The 14,207-nt window shown below is 41.0% G+C and overlaps 1 protein-coding gene across 1 annotated transcript in view; it reads right to left on the bottom strand.

Annotated features, from left to right (window-relative positions):
• LOC308095603 (SLIT-ROBO Rho GTPase-activating protein 3-like) overlaps positions 1–14,207 on the bottom strand; it is a gene marked incomplete at both ends in the record, with an annotated part of 34,239 nt that overhangs the window by 19,763 nt on the left and 269 nt on the right. The window contains 2 exons of the mRNA XM_080442654.1: positions 231–304; positions 3,978–4,205. Of these exons, the coding sequence (XP_080298780.1) occupies positions 231–304; positions 3,978–4,205 (302 nt within the window). The remainder of the gene's footprint in view (positions 1–230; positions 305–3,977; positions 4,206–14,207) is intronic.

The raw sequence follows: 14,207 nt of genomic DNA, 5'->3' as shown, positions 1-14,207 counted from the left end.
GGTCTAAATTACAGGACAGCCTGACCCATACATAAATCTGCAGTTCACATGGTCACCACCAGGGGATGCTGAGGTCCACCTATACCATTCATGACCAAAGGCCCTTCACTTGAAAACAACAGTGAGTCACATGTCACAACAGACCAGCAGCAGCAACAACAACAGAGACAAACACTGGAGGAGAAAGAAGATAATACATGGGCCAGGATGAGAAAGAGGAGGAGTATCACCTTCATCACTGGTGTGTGGTTCAGTTCCGTTGTCAACTTCATCAATGGTTCCTGGTTCACTGTGGGGACTATCACTGCAAGAGAAATAGACATTTGAAGAGGATTATGAATGAATAGGTCAACAAATATAGAGTCAAAGGCAACATGTGCCAATCGGGACATTTATTGGTCTGGACCTGAGAAGCACTACCATGTCTGTTAGTTCCCAGAGGATTCATGTACATCAAATCGGTAGCCTACTCATGGAAACCCACATAACTATATTATTGATCTATTTAAGCTTTAAGACTTAACTAATGGGCTCAAGTAAGCTGTTCTGGTTATAACGAGATCTATATGCTATTACTGTATTTGTTTGATGAATATTAGCAAGATGAATCCATGCTGACTGACAGACAGACAGACAGCTGTCTGTCTGTCTGTCTGTCTGTCTGTCTAGACAGACAGACAGACAGACAGACAGACAGACAGACAGACAGACAGACAGACACAGACAGACGGATGTATAGGTAGAAAGGTAGATAGAAAATAGACAGATAGACAAATAGAAAAATAGACAGATAGAAAAATAGACAGATAGAAAAATAGACAGATAGACAGATAGAAAAATAGACAGATAGACAGATAGAAAAATAGACAGATAGACAGACAGATATATAGATATATAGATAGACAGTGGTGTAAAGTAACTAAGTACAATTATTCAAGTAACTTAACTTATTTTGAGGTATTTTTTACTTTACTGGAGTAATGTTCTGTACTTTTACTTCTACTCCATTACATCTCAGAGGCAAATAATGTACTTTTACTCCACTACAATTATTTAAAAACTTTAGTTACTAGTTACTTTGCAGATATACATTATTACATAATAAAACATACATTAACCACTTAAAGGAGAATTTTGGACTAAAGTTTTCTTACCTTTTCTATGACGTTATGATATCTTAGGATGAATGGTACAGTAGAAAACTTTCATAACTCCACCCCTGAGCCGCCACAGCTTAAAAGGTGCGCGGATAGGCCTTAGGTTAGATCACATATTTTAATAGCTTTTTTTGTAATTTTTTTTGGTGAGATCTGACGTTCATAGTGACTAAACACTGTCCCAAAAAAAAAAAAAAAAAACAGAAGTCTCGCTAGACGAGATTGAAATCTCGAGATTTCAATCTCGTCTAGCGAGACTTCTGTTTTTTTTTTTTTTTTTGTTTTGGGTTGCATAGTGTTCAGTCACTATGAACGTCAGATCTCACCAAAAAAAATTACAAAAAAGGCTATTAAAATATGTGATCTAACCTAAGGCCTATCCGCGCACCTTTTAAGCTGTGGCGGCTCAGGGGTGGAGTTATGAAAATGTTCTACTGTACCATTCATCCTAAGATATCATAACGTCATAGAAAAGGTAAGAAAACTTTAGTCCAAAATTCCCCTTTAAGCCCTATTTTATACCTGGGCTATTTGAAAATAGCCGATCTACAAGCTCGCAACGCGTCGCATTGCGACGCGTTGTGAGCTTGTAGAGCTGCTATTTTCAAACATTTTAGTACTTTTACTTTTGATACTTTAAGCATATTTTGACGCCAATACTTTTACTCAAGTGACATTTTGAACACAGGCCTTTTACTTGTAACAGAGTATTTTTATATTGTGGTATTGCTACTTTGACTTAAGTCAAATATCTGAGTACATCTTCCACCACTGTAGATAGAGGGCCGTTTCTCACTGGATCCGTTTTCATTGAAAACGTTTCCCAATTCGAATGCTGGCCTCAGTGGCCTGCATTCACATTGGGCATAGATCCTATCGCACCACAGAACACATGCATATACACCCCCGATCCTACAGGTGGCGGCATGCACATAGTGTTTCCCCTGTGGACACAGACGTCATCAACTATGCGACAATATTTGTGCTGGTCTCGCACAAAAATGCGTTTAAATATGTTGAAAGCAAGGGGGCGGAGTTGCGGTGAGAACTGAATAACACTACTCATCATGAAAACATCATGCACGTGCAATATAAAATATTAATATTATCCAGTGATATGAAAACATTAGCTAATGTTTTCACTGGATAATATTAATATTTTATTTCAAGGTGCCTTGACAAAATTAAAACACCATTACATTATTATGAATAGTATTAACCACATGAACCCCAGCATGGGGGTCCATAAGCCAAAAATAGCCAATCTACAAGCTCACAACGCGCGACGCGTTGTGAGCTTGTAGATCTGCTATTTTTGACAAAGAGATTTGGTGTTGACAGATAAAAGCGTCCAAGAAAAGTAGGTCCGTTTTTACTGAGAATAGAGGGTTTAAGTAGGCTACATAATAATAAAACAATAACTTTATTTATATAGCACTTTTCAAAACATGAGTTACCTTATTTTATGCTACAATTGAAGAAAAGGTCAAATAAAAGATACACGTTTTTTTTTAAGCATAAGGGAATAGCCTACCATAGTTAACAAGTAAGTTAATTCTGACAAGCAATAAAGAAAACACATTTAAACAAACTAAAATGAGACCAAAATAACTTTGGTCTCGTTGCCCACATCAACAAACAAACAAATACAGACATACATGTGAATTACATCAATAATTATGAATGACAGATTCATATGGTAGAAGAGTGCAATTTATGACAATAAAGCACAGAGATGTTTCGTTTTTGTAGCCCACGTTTGTGTGTGAAACTGTAGAATTAATAAAAAGAAACTTCTCATTTATTTTGGATAGTAATTATTCTGCTATTCTTCATTATGCTCATTATAATATTATATTATATATTATCTTCATATAACTGGTCCTCATAATGCTCATTATAATGTATTTTGGATAGTAATTTAATGTATTATTCTGCTATTCTTTATTATGCTCACATAAGCTATTTAGAAGGGATAAACTAAACTGTGCATTCAGGAGAAATTGCATCATGAGTGAAACGGCTATAGTCCTTGGGAAACTATAAACCTACGTAGGCCTACATCTAAATGAGTTACCATATTTACTTACAAATTTCAAATTACAAAGCCTTATAAGCTATATATTTCTGGGATGCATAGTAGCTGAAACTCCACAAGATACCCACAAGATATACTATATGCGCTGCTCGCGCACCTGAAATGCGCGATGGAGACCCGCCAATGTTTCATGACTGATAGACATGAAAGAAGGCCATTCACAGCTAATAGAGAATTTTAAATTTTAAGAATCGGTTCAGAATTGAATGAGTAAAATTGTTAGAAAGGCTCCCATATAAGTTTATTATTATTTCAATTGTTATGTTCCACCTTAAGAGTAATATGCACCAGCCCTTTAAGTGCGCAATGCATTCTGGGGCGTTTTCATTCATTCAGTAGCACCGGCTAGAAGAGCTGTGTTTTTGTTGGCTGTTTTTGTCGAGTTTATATACCGTCACCTATTCCAAATAGCGGGCCACTTCCGTCTAACGGTACGCTTGCTTTCACATTGCAGCTACCGTACCCGAAAACGCATGATTCGGATCCGAGACTGCCTCCCGAGGTGGTTTCGGGAACGGAACGGTGATCCGTTTCGCGGGTCGATTCGCTACATTCACACTAGCCAAGCGGTCTGGAATGCGCACCCGGGACCTGAGTGTGAAACGGCCCAGACAGACAGACAGACAGACAGACAGACAGACAGACAGACAGACAGACAGACAGACAGACAGACAGACAGACAGTTACATGTTCACCCATGCCATGACTCTAGCCACTCTCACCAGTACTCCTCTCCTCCGGCCATGCACTTCTCATAGACGGGGCCGTCCAGTTCCCGGTGCCCGGGAAAGATGGCCTCGTGATGGACGATGATGGTCTTGATGAGTTCGTTAACCTGCGCCTGGCAGGACACGGGGTCCTGGCCGTCCGGGATGGGCATCAGGGTGGGGCCGAAGCAGATCGCTATGTTGTAGGGGTCCATCATGATCTCATCGCTGTACTGGGAGAGACTGGAGAGAGGAGAGGAGAGACGTGGGCATGAGGAGGCACAAGGGATGTGTCAAAGTGTCATGTTTAAAGGCGGTTACACTCCGGAGAATATGCGAATATTATACGCAAAATTCGGACTCATTCCGAATAATTAAAAGGCGCTTTTTCGCTCCGCGAAACTGATGTGGAAGCTTGCATTGACTTTATAAGGTTTTTTAAAAAAAAACCGTATTATTCGCATGAAAAAAATCGCCCCGGTGTGTAAGGACCATTAACCCAATAAGACCAGAGGCCGATTCTACAAAATGTCTTCTAAATCCTAACAGTTTTCTGAAAAAATGTTTCTATATCAGTGGTTCTCACACTTTTTTTTTAAGGACCACCCAAAATGATATGTATTTGCCCCCATCTCAAAATATTTTGTTCCAGGGACCCCCAGAAGCAAAGATTTGAGTAAAGAATGATTATATATTCAAAGATTTTCACAAATGTTCAAGATTTAAAAAAAATTGCAGATCTACAGCTCATAGCGCGGCACAAAGTGGCACACTATGTGCTTGTAGATCTGCTATTTTTGAATAGCCAAAGTATAACATAATGGTTAAAGTGGTTAAAATCTAAAATTACACAGATGCTTTCCTGGTTTTAATGGGTTGAGTATCATGAACAGTGACATTACCCATAATTAACAGTCGCACCCACACATTCATGTAAATACAGAATGTTTTACAGCTTTACACTAGCTGCTACCTCCTGGCATGGAGTAGACATCAGCCTGTCTATGTGTGTGTGTGTGTGTGTGTGTGTGTGTGTGTGTGTGTGTGTGTGTGTGTGTGTGTGTGTGTGTGTGTGTGTGTGTGTGTGTGTGTGTGTGTGTGTCAGCGCACACACAGCACGTTTTTAACAACTTTACCCCCAATGTCTGACCCGACTGATATCCCAATGTTAGCCTGTAGCAGGTAGCGTATTACAGGTCTTTATTGTATCATTTTGGCTTCAAACAGAGTTCAGATTTTGATAGGTCATCTGCGTCATTGCACAGCTTAATTATACATTATAAAAAAAGGGGGTGAAAAGGTTCATGCAACCATCTGCTTGGAGGAGAACTGGCCGTCAGGCTGAGTGCATGTTATGCCAGAATGCGTTAGAAAGCTGCGGCTGGCATCGGTCCAACACTGGAGAGGCTTTAAAACATACGAGTAAAAACCTGAGACGTGAAATCAGACCCTTTGTTCTGCAGTGGAACCCAAATAAAGGGAGCATTAATAGTATCCAGTTAAAAATAGGACAGGTACGGTACATTACTTCAGACTGTGGGCCAGTAAATTACACCTAAAAGTGGGCTAGAGAGATAATTAAAAAGTAAGAGAATAGCGGATCTGTTCAATATATCTTCACTAGTTCTCTTGTCCTCTGCAGGTGTCTCAAGTTTTTTTTTAATTTATTGTAAGATGGTGATTCATCCCCAGAGATTGACATTCATGTAAAACCTAGTATTTCATTTAAGATCCAGTAAACATAAACAGATAATACAGATATATACAGTGTTGTTTCATTTACCCATTTAGACCTGAGGCCGATTCTACAAATGTCCTCTAAATCCTAAAAGTTTCCTGAAAAACGCTATATTGCGTTATCAGTGGTGCTCCAACCTTTTCATGTCAAGGACCCCCAAAATTAAATGTATTTGGCCACGGACTGATGTGCCGTGGCAGGCCTGTCACTCTTGGTTCAATAAAACCCTAAAGTCCAGTTTATAGACGACATACACAGAAATTACTTTTTACATGCGCAAGGCATCTTTATTGACAAACAAGGGAGATTCCCTCTATACTACGTGAATAACAGAACAGCCAATTAATGATATTAAAACAATACGACCTGATATATCACGAAGGCAATTCGCTCCACATCTAAGTCTGCATGCAAACAAGCGTTCGGTTGAGCGCCTGGAGAATTCTGAAGTTCTTATCTATTACATTCAGTATATCAACGCTGTGGCTATCAAGGCCTGTCTTCTGACTGCACTCTATAAAGTAAAGGTTGACGGCCCAAGGTTCCACAATGGACCATCAAGCCCTCCTTGGGTACGAATTTAGTACCCACAACAACACAAGATTAAAATCTAAACAGTACTTTATAGAAATTATCCACTAGCATAACATATTGCATGTTTTAAAAAAAAATCAGGTCCCATTTTTTTCTTTTTGAGTCATGTGAGCCGAGGAAAACCCTTTTCTTTGAAGGGGAAACTCTGAACTAGGCTGGGGCAGTCCCAAACCTACCATCTGGACATGAGCTCTTATTGGGGACAATTACATCATTTGATTCCATATTGCATTGCTAAACTTAGGGTCCCTCAGTGGGGCATTCCCACTGAGTTTTCCTTTACAAGCAACTATTCTAACATGTGTAATATATATATATAAAATAAAAAAAAATCATTTATCTTGTTCTCTGTGTGCATTTTTGGTTTCTTCTCCAATTCCTCTGGTTGAGGTGGTCACTTTTCCGAGCCCGGAGGAGGAGGTTCCGACAGAGCCCAAGACTAGGCCCCCCCCTCCCCCAACCCATCCAGTGCCATTAACAAATGTACTTGGCACTGAATGAGCTAAGAGACGGAGGTCCCACTCCCGAGCCCCCGGGTCCGTACCCTCCTGGGGCCTGAGACCGGAGCCCCCCGTATTATACACAGGGGCCCCAACCCCCAAGCGCCAGTCAGATCCGTACCCTCCTTGAGGTCGAAAGTCGGGGCGTAGATATTGTGCAGGGGTGTTCTTCGTCAAGTTCAGCATGGGGGCCCAGGTGGCAATATAATGTTTCTGTGGTGTGTGTTGGGATCACTCTATTTATACTCAACTATCGTGCCTGTGTATGAGAGTGTGTGTGCGTGTCACTGTCTCTCCTTCCTTACACTTAAGTGTCTCTGTAATGGTCACTCTGCCATAGGTCTAAGCACATTCATTTAACAAAAATTAACGGCTTTAGTATAGTCACTTAACATTAAGGCTACTATGTCACTTAATATGAATATGCTATAATACTATACATATGCTATTTCCCTCCTTGACCTGACACCCGGCAGGGCACACAGCATAGGAATGTGCAGAGGCCAGGGTGCCACCCTCCTTTACCTAACTAAATGTGACTAAATGAAAAATGGTTCAAAGACTTTTCTACAATTATTCAATCAAAGTGATATTGGGTTGCAGTTAAAGTTAACAAGTTAGTTAATTTTCATTCCACTTTTTTGACATACACAACAACACATGCCGTACACAACATATAATTGGAAACACAACAAAACAACTTTCCGGTGCTTTATGCACAGGTCAATTGACATTATTCTCGGGCTGTACAAAATTGTACATTTTTCTCTTCTGCACCCTATGACCTGCTTCAGAGAAATGGAAGGTTAACGACAGCAAAAGTGTATACGTCTCTCCTGCATGCAGTCGACCTGTTTTAGAAAAATGGAAGGTTAACCATAACATAAACAAACGTAATCACACCTTGGTCAACCAGTGGTCATCATGGCAATAGAAATAAAAGTTAGGTCAATGATCAGCAAGGTAATTGGATACATTTAGCACCAAAATCGATGATGTAAAGTATGAATTATTTTGAAGATAGTGTAGGTTTCAGCCAGTCCACCGCAACTGGCAATAAACTGTAAAGCAAATGTCAGCAATGTATGAAATCACTTGACATCCACTCTGCACCCAAAACCCGGCATGTTCTCAAAATGTACACCAAACGCACTGACCATTACCATAAGGGGGAGATATTTTGAGCAGCACACACAAACACCTCACTTCGCTGTATGTGAATCAAATCAAGCCAGAGCACAAAAGGAGCCAACACGCGCACAGCCCCGAAGTGTGCACCCTTCTGAGGCCATGGACCGTGCAGCTACCCCCGTGGTCATAAATGTTCTGCTAGGCATCACCCAACGTGCTCGTGAGTCTCTTGACAACACCACTTAACTCAACTGCAACAGAAATCAACTACCTTTCAATTCACGTAACAAATTTAGATAAGCATATAAGATATTTTGAGCATCTTGTAAGGGCCTAAATGTCCCCAGTAGGTATGATATCTATTGTTTATGCTATAAACTTATCTTGCTATGGTTCACCCTGTCCACCCTGCCACAGTGTGATCAATTTATCGCTCCAAAAAATCTATCACTTCTAATGTTGGAATGCAAACCTCTTCGCTTAAATAATGTTATTATTCACGTAACATAAAAACATAAAACACTTAACTCTATTTAAGCCCTATTTTAGCTATAACCAGGCAATAATTCTCATTTCAATACCGCCTATACTTAATTATTATCACAACTCTGAGGTTCCCTTGTGCACTTCAGTCTCGTTCATCTGTGCCTGTCTTGTTGACACAGCCACTGAATTGGGTGAAACAGCTGAACTGTAAACATCTTGATAAGAAAGGACATCTACTGCACAGTGTCGATATGGAAAAATTAGAGCTGCTCGCCACTAAAATCATCTTAATGTCCTCCCTTAATTCTTCCCTACATGTATTGTCTTTATTGAAAAATTATAATATGTTCAATGCTAATAACTTAAAGTAATACTAGGTAACGTTTTCAACAAAACTAAAGTTAAATTGTATATCTTTTGCGAGTGGCAAAAGTTTCACAACACCCACTCCGTGAATTTCACCCCCGGAAGCCTTTTATTTATATATTTTCTATTGAACGTGTACGGGGGGGACTTTCCCGGGAAAATGACGTTCCTGGCCAACGTCATGACGTCGTGGCCGACGTCCTCAGGAACTACCGCAACGGTTTCCTGTTTGGCCAGGAACTACCGCGCTATTAACAAAAAGGAACCTCACGCTGATTTTAAGATAATGTAGGATTGGAAGATCGAAAAAGAACAGAAAAAGAAAGCACAGCTCATGGTAACTAATGCTCCACTGGCTAAGAGAAACGATCCGTAGATAGTATAAAACAATTAAAAGATCGCTTTTTTTGGAATTCTGGGTAATCGAGGACTAGGGAAATTGTATGCAGTGACGGTAGTGACCAGCAGAGGTTGCTAAAAATCGTTATATGTGATTCTGCATTGTACAACTTTAATTAGTCGTTACATGTGCCTTCATAGTTTCAGCTTTAGAAAAACTGAAAAACAACAGGCCTTGCATACTTAGATTACTTTGAAAAAAAAATAGTTTGAATGTGGCATTCTATTTAGCAATAATTCCAAGAGTTTGTCACTTGTCAATTAAGTCCATTGGACCTCCCTCAACAGGGTTGTTTTTCTCACTTATTACATTATTAAAGTTATCCCTCTGTAATTGTTTTAGTCATATTGTTGTGTAAGTTCAAAACAGAACGAATTATGTTTTAGATAACGATACGACCAAGCACTAATAGCTCTGGTGTGTGTGTCTCCCTTGCTATTGTATCTATAAACGTAAATCGTGTTGTGTCCTCTCCAGATCGATAGAAATGTATGTATTTGCACATGTCGAGGCTACAACAACAGAGAGTGGGCAAGAGGTCAACCCCGGCTGCGTATATTCCATTGGCTGAAGAGACGAGAGGTCATGTGTCCGTGACCATAGCATAGTAGTGAACTAGTGTAAAGTCTCTGAAACATTCAAAGTCTGAGTAACCCAAGCTTCCCCAAGGCTTGGTGTCTGTTCCCCGTAGGTGTCATCAGAAGTGAGTCTCAACCACGTCACAGCTTGTATCTATTGCTGGCCCTCTACGTCATGTCCAGAACGATGGTTTATGTTGTGGTGTTTCACTTGTAGCGCACACAGTACAGTTCCATGTCCCATCAGGTCACAGCTGGAAGTGAACCTCTGCCACTCATGCTGTAAGTTAGCGTCGAATGTGGAATCAATACATCTCTAACTTCTGTGAAGGTCCATTTTGGGAATAAGTATATATATAATGTATGGATTACCTACAGGCACTGTGTCTGTGGCACTTGAATGTATTTTGATACTGCAGTCTGTGTGGCAAATCTCGCTATGGTGCATGTGATGTCAGTAAGGCCTCTGTTCTGCTCTTGGCCCTCATGTGCGCGTGCAAGCCATGTTTGGTCTATAACAACTAATGTTTTATGATCACTGCACTCCAAAATGTCACTCTCCACTACAGTATATGTTATGCAGCTTGGCTGTGCTAATGAAACAAGGAATTAAGAGTTCACACTACAAGCGTTTGGGCTTTCTGCCCACTTACATTCTTAAAATTATTATTGTTATTGTCATTGTCAATGTCATTAACATTATCATTATTATTATTATTTGAAACCAGCCACTTAAGTCTTTCGAACCTCCCCACCGGGGCGCAGTCCCAGGCTAGACCCCTTTCCACTTGAGGTCTACACCCAGGTCACCCTGGATAGAGAGTTCAAGTCTCCTGCTTCCCGGCGTCTTCTTTTCAAAGCCCACCGATCACAGGAGCATCACTCGCTTAGTAACTGTAGCACTCCGGCGGTCGCTTTCAGCTTGTGATGGCCTGACTGTACATTGAGCCGAACGCAGCGACCACACCCGCCTCCTGTCGGGGAGCACGCCATGGAATTAATGCTTTTTGCGATCCGACCGGCGGGTGACCCAGTCGATAGCGATCCCTTACCCGTAGGCGTGGTTGGCGCCCCAGGCAGGAAACCGACGGTCTTGTCCTGGCCCCGCTTGGCTACGGGAACCAGAATATTAACCGTTTTCACCCGCCTTGCCTGTAACCGGTGAGTCACGCGCTCCCGTCCGGTTAGGTGTGGACTGTCATCCACGCACCATGTGCTGCCAACCCTAGGAGAGAGCGGCAGTCGGCACACCGACTAGACGGTTCCACAGCTAGGATGTTGATTCATCCTTGACAGAACACGGGGGCCCTTCAGTCTCTCCCCAGCACTATAGTTAGTCTTTAACGTGCTCTGGGAGCCTTGCGACCCCGCTGCCGCCTGTTTAGAGCAAGGATTGGGGAGCCTACCCCCTAACCTCACTCTACTAACTTATTCACGGCTTCTGCTGGCTGGTCCTCCTTGTTATACAAGCATATTAGACTTACTGATATTCATTTCAGTGTCTACAACACTCTCACTCTATGCGTGTTTACATTAAAAATGGCACCTTTATACTTTGCCTCTACTTTTATATTATTGCCACGTATGCTAACTCTTGTTTTATATATATCCTGCAGAATTTTCTGAAAAAACTAATTTATTCTAACGTCATATTTCTACTCTCTTCTCACCTCTGACCTCGCTTTTTTTTTTCTTTTTTTTTTTATAACTGACTCCAATCATCTAATCTAAGGGTGGCATTCCCTAGTTATCAGTGTCCTTAATTTCTGGGATTACTAAATAGTTATCGCACATTTCAGACTGTTCATAACTGTAACAACAATAGCAGATCTACAAGCTTGTAGAAGTATTAAGGATATAAGCGGGCTTGGTCACAGTACATTATTTCTGCATTTATTTTATTATTCTACAGAGAATTTAGTTGATCTACACACTTATGTTGGGTCACTAATTTCAACCAGATTTACTTCCACTGTCCATGACTACATTTTAGCTGGGAGCATTCACATGAAAAAAAAAATTGTTTTCCTTTTCCACTGACAGTGTTGTGGGAATCTTATCAGTGTGTGTGTGCCACTGCTACAGGCATCTGGTAATGGGTGAAGGTCACAGCGCCTTCCTTCCCCCCCATTCTTTCAACTGTCTATTTTAACAGATTTAAAGAATAAGCAATTTCTCTCCCTCAATGCATGGCTCAACAGCCTTTTGTAATTCTCTAGTACTAAAGTACTAGTCAACCTGACGTTGGATAACTGCTCAGGGGTATAGGCTTCAATATAACTCAAATATTTTAATTCAGCAAAAAAAGAACAGTAGTAGGTGTCTTGGATGCACCTTACGTGAATGTGGGGTATATCTGAGTTTCTTTCTCTTTCTCCTCCCCCTGGAAAATATTCCCCTAGTGTCTCAGTCCTTGGCCTACACGCCGTTCACTCAGAAGTAAATCACTGTGCCCCACTGAGTCAGACTCAAAATGGTACGCAGCCATGCACTTGTGAATGCACCACAGTAACCAGAATCAGTAGTACTCTACACGGCCACCCCAAGCAGAACGATATGATTTGTGTTCAACCCAATTACACATATGGACCCAGGAACGGCAACGATCGAGGGGCACATATGAAATATGTTGAACCACGACCCTAATGTATAAAATGGGTGCGCCTGTCATTCATACGCTCACAATTCCTAATGCATTCACCTCTAACACTTACCCCAAAGTGGGACACACATACAGCTGCAGCAGTCACACGGTCAGTCACCACTTGTCAGGCGTTCAGTGTAAAACCAGTTGGGGATGTGTCCGGTGGCGTAACGAACATATACAGAACGGACCAGCAGTCTGTGTGCAGCACACCTCCTGCTTAGAGTAGATACAAACATGTACACTTAACAATGACACAATATACCAACTTAGTTACCTACAAGACAAAACAAACAAACAAACAAACGGTTGCAGTGTATATTTTTGTCAAGACCTCACTGTAAGTCTAAACCTTCTTTGTTACATACAAGACAAAACAAAACAAATAAACAAACGGTTGCAGTGTATATTTTTGTCAAGACCTCACTGTAGGTCTAAACCTTCACTCGGTTGCAGTGTATATTTTTTTCAAGACCTCACTGTAGGTCTAAACCTTCACTCGGTTGCAGTGTATATTTTTTTCAAGACCTCACTGTAAGTCTAAACCTTCACTCGGTCGCAGTGTATATTTTTGTCAAGACCTCACTGTAAGTCTAAACCTTGTTCGTTACATACAAGACAAAACAAACAAACAAACAAATACAAACAACGACATATGACGAGACAACTTAGGCTGCACGCTATCTTCTCTTATGGACCCGGCGTGGTTAGCTGAATAGAGAGCCGTGCAAACTCAACCAGTGTAGTGTGTCAGTAAACTATAGGGTCATAGAATACAGAGAGACAGTGTAGTGTCTCAGTAAACTATAGGATCATAGAATACAGAGAGACAGTGTAGTGTCTCAGTAAACTATAGGACCACAGAATACAGAGAAACAATGTAGTGTCTCAGTAAACTATTGGACCACAGAATACAGAGAAACAGTGTAGTGTCTCAGTAAACCATAGTATCATAAAGTACACAGAGACAGTTGCTGGGAGGATCAACTCGGTCCACCCAGCCACGCTAACAGGACATCATGGGGTATAGGAAGTACAGAGCCTAAGTATTAAACACAAAGGTCATTCAATCCGCTGTTCAGTGGTGACTTCACATGCATGCAATCATATTTACAAATTATCTTTAACAATTGACCTAAATTTGATATAATACAATTCACATATAGCACCGTGTGTACCCTTCCTGGGGCCCCAAGGAATTGTAGCACATAGTGTATGGGCGAATTGTTATTTGGATCTTATGGATCCAGCGGTCGTCTGGACTGGACAGGGTCACGGTCGGGGTCACCAGCTGATGTGCCGTGGCAGGCCTGTCACTCTTGGTTCAATAAAACCCTAAAGTCCAGTTTATAGACGACATACACAGAAATTACTTTTTACATGCGCAAGGCATCTTTATTGACAAACAAGGGAGATTCCCTCTATACTACGTGAATAACAGAACAGCCAATTAATGATATTAAAACAATACGACCTGATATATCACGAAGGCAATTCGCTCCACATCTAAGTCTGCATGCAAACAAGCGTTCGGTTGAGCGCCTGGAGAATTCTGAAGTTCTTATCTATTACATTCAGTATATCAACGCTGTGGCTATCAAGGCCTGTCTTCTGACTGCACTCTATAAAGTAAAGGTTGACGGCCCAAGGTTCCACAATGGACCATCAGGACCCCCCATCTCAAAATGTTTTGCAAAGATTTGAGTTACAAATGTTCGCTTTGAAAATATATACATTCAAAGATTTGCACACATTTTCAAGATTTTTCAAAAATAGCAGATCTACAAGCTCATAGCGTGGCACTCGGT

This window comes from Gymnoscopelus braueri (assembly GCF_963280865.1).
Source record: "Gymnoscopelus braueri genome assembly, chromosome: 11".
In the NCBI taxonomy this organism is placed as follows: Eukaryota; Metazoa; Chordata; class Actinopteri; order Myctophiformes; family Myctophidae; genus Gymnoscopelus; species Gymnoscopelus braueri.
This window is presented reverse-complemented; position numbering and strand designations above follow the sequence as displayed.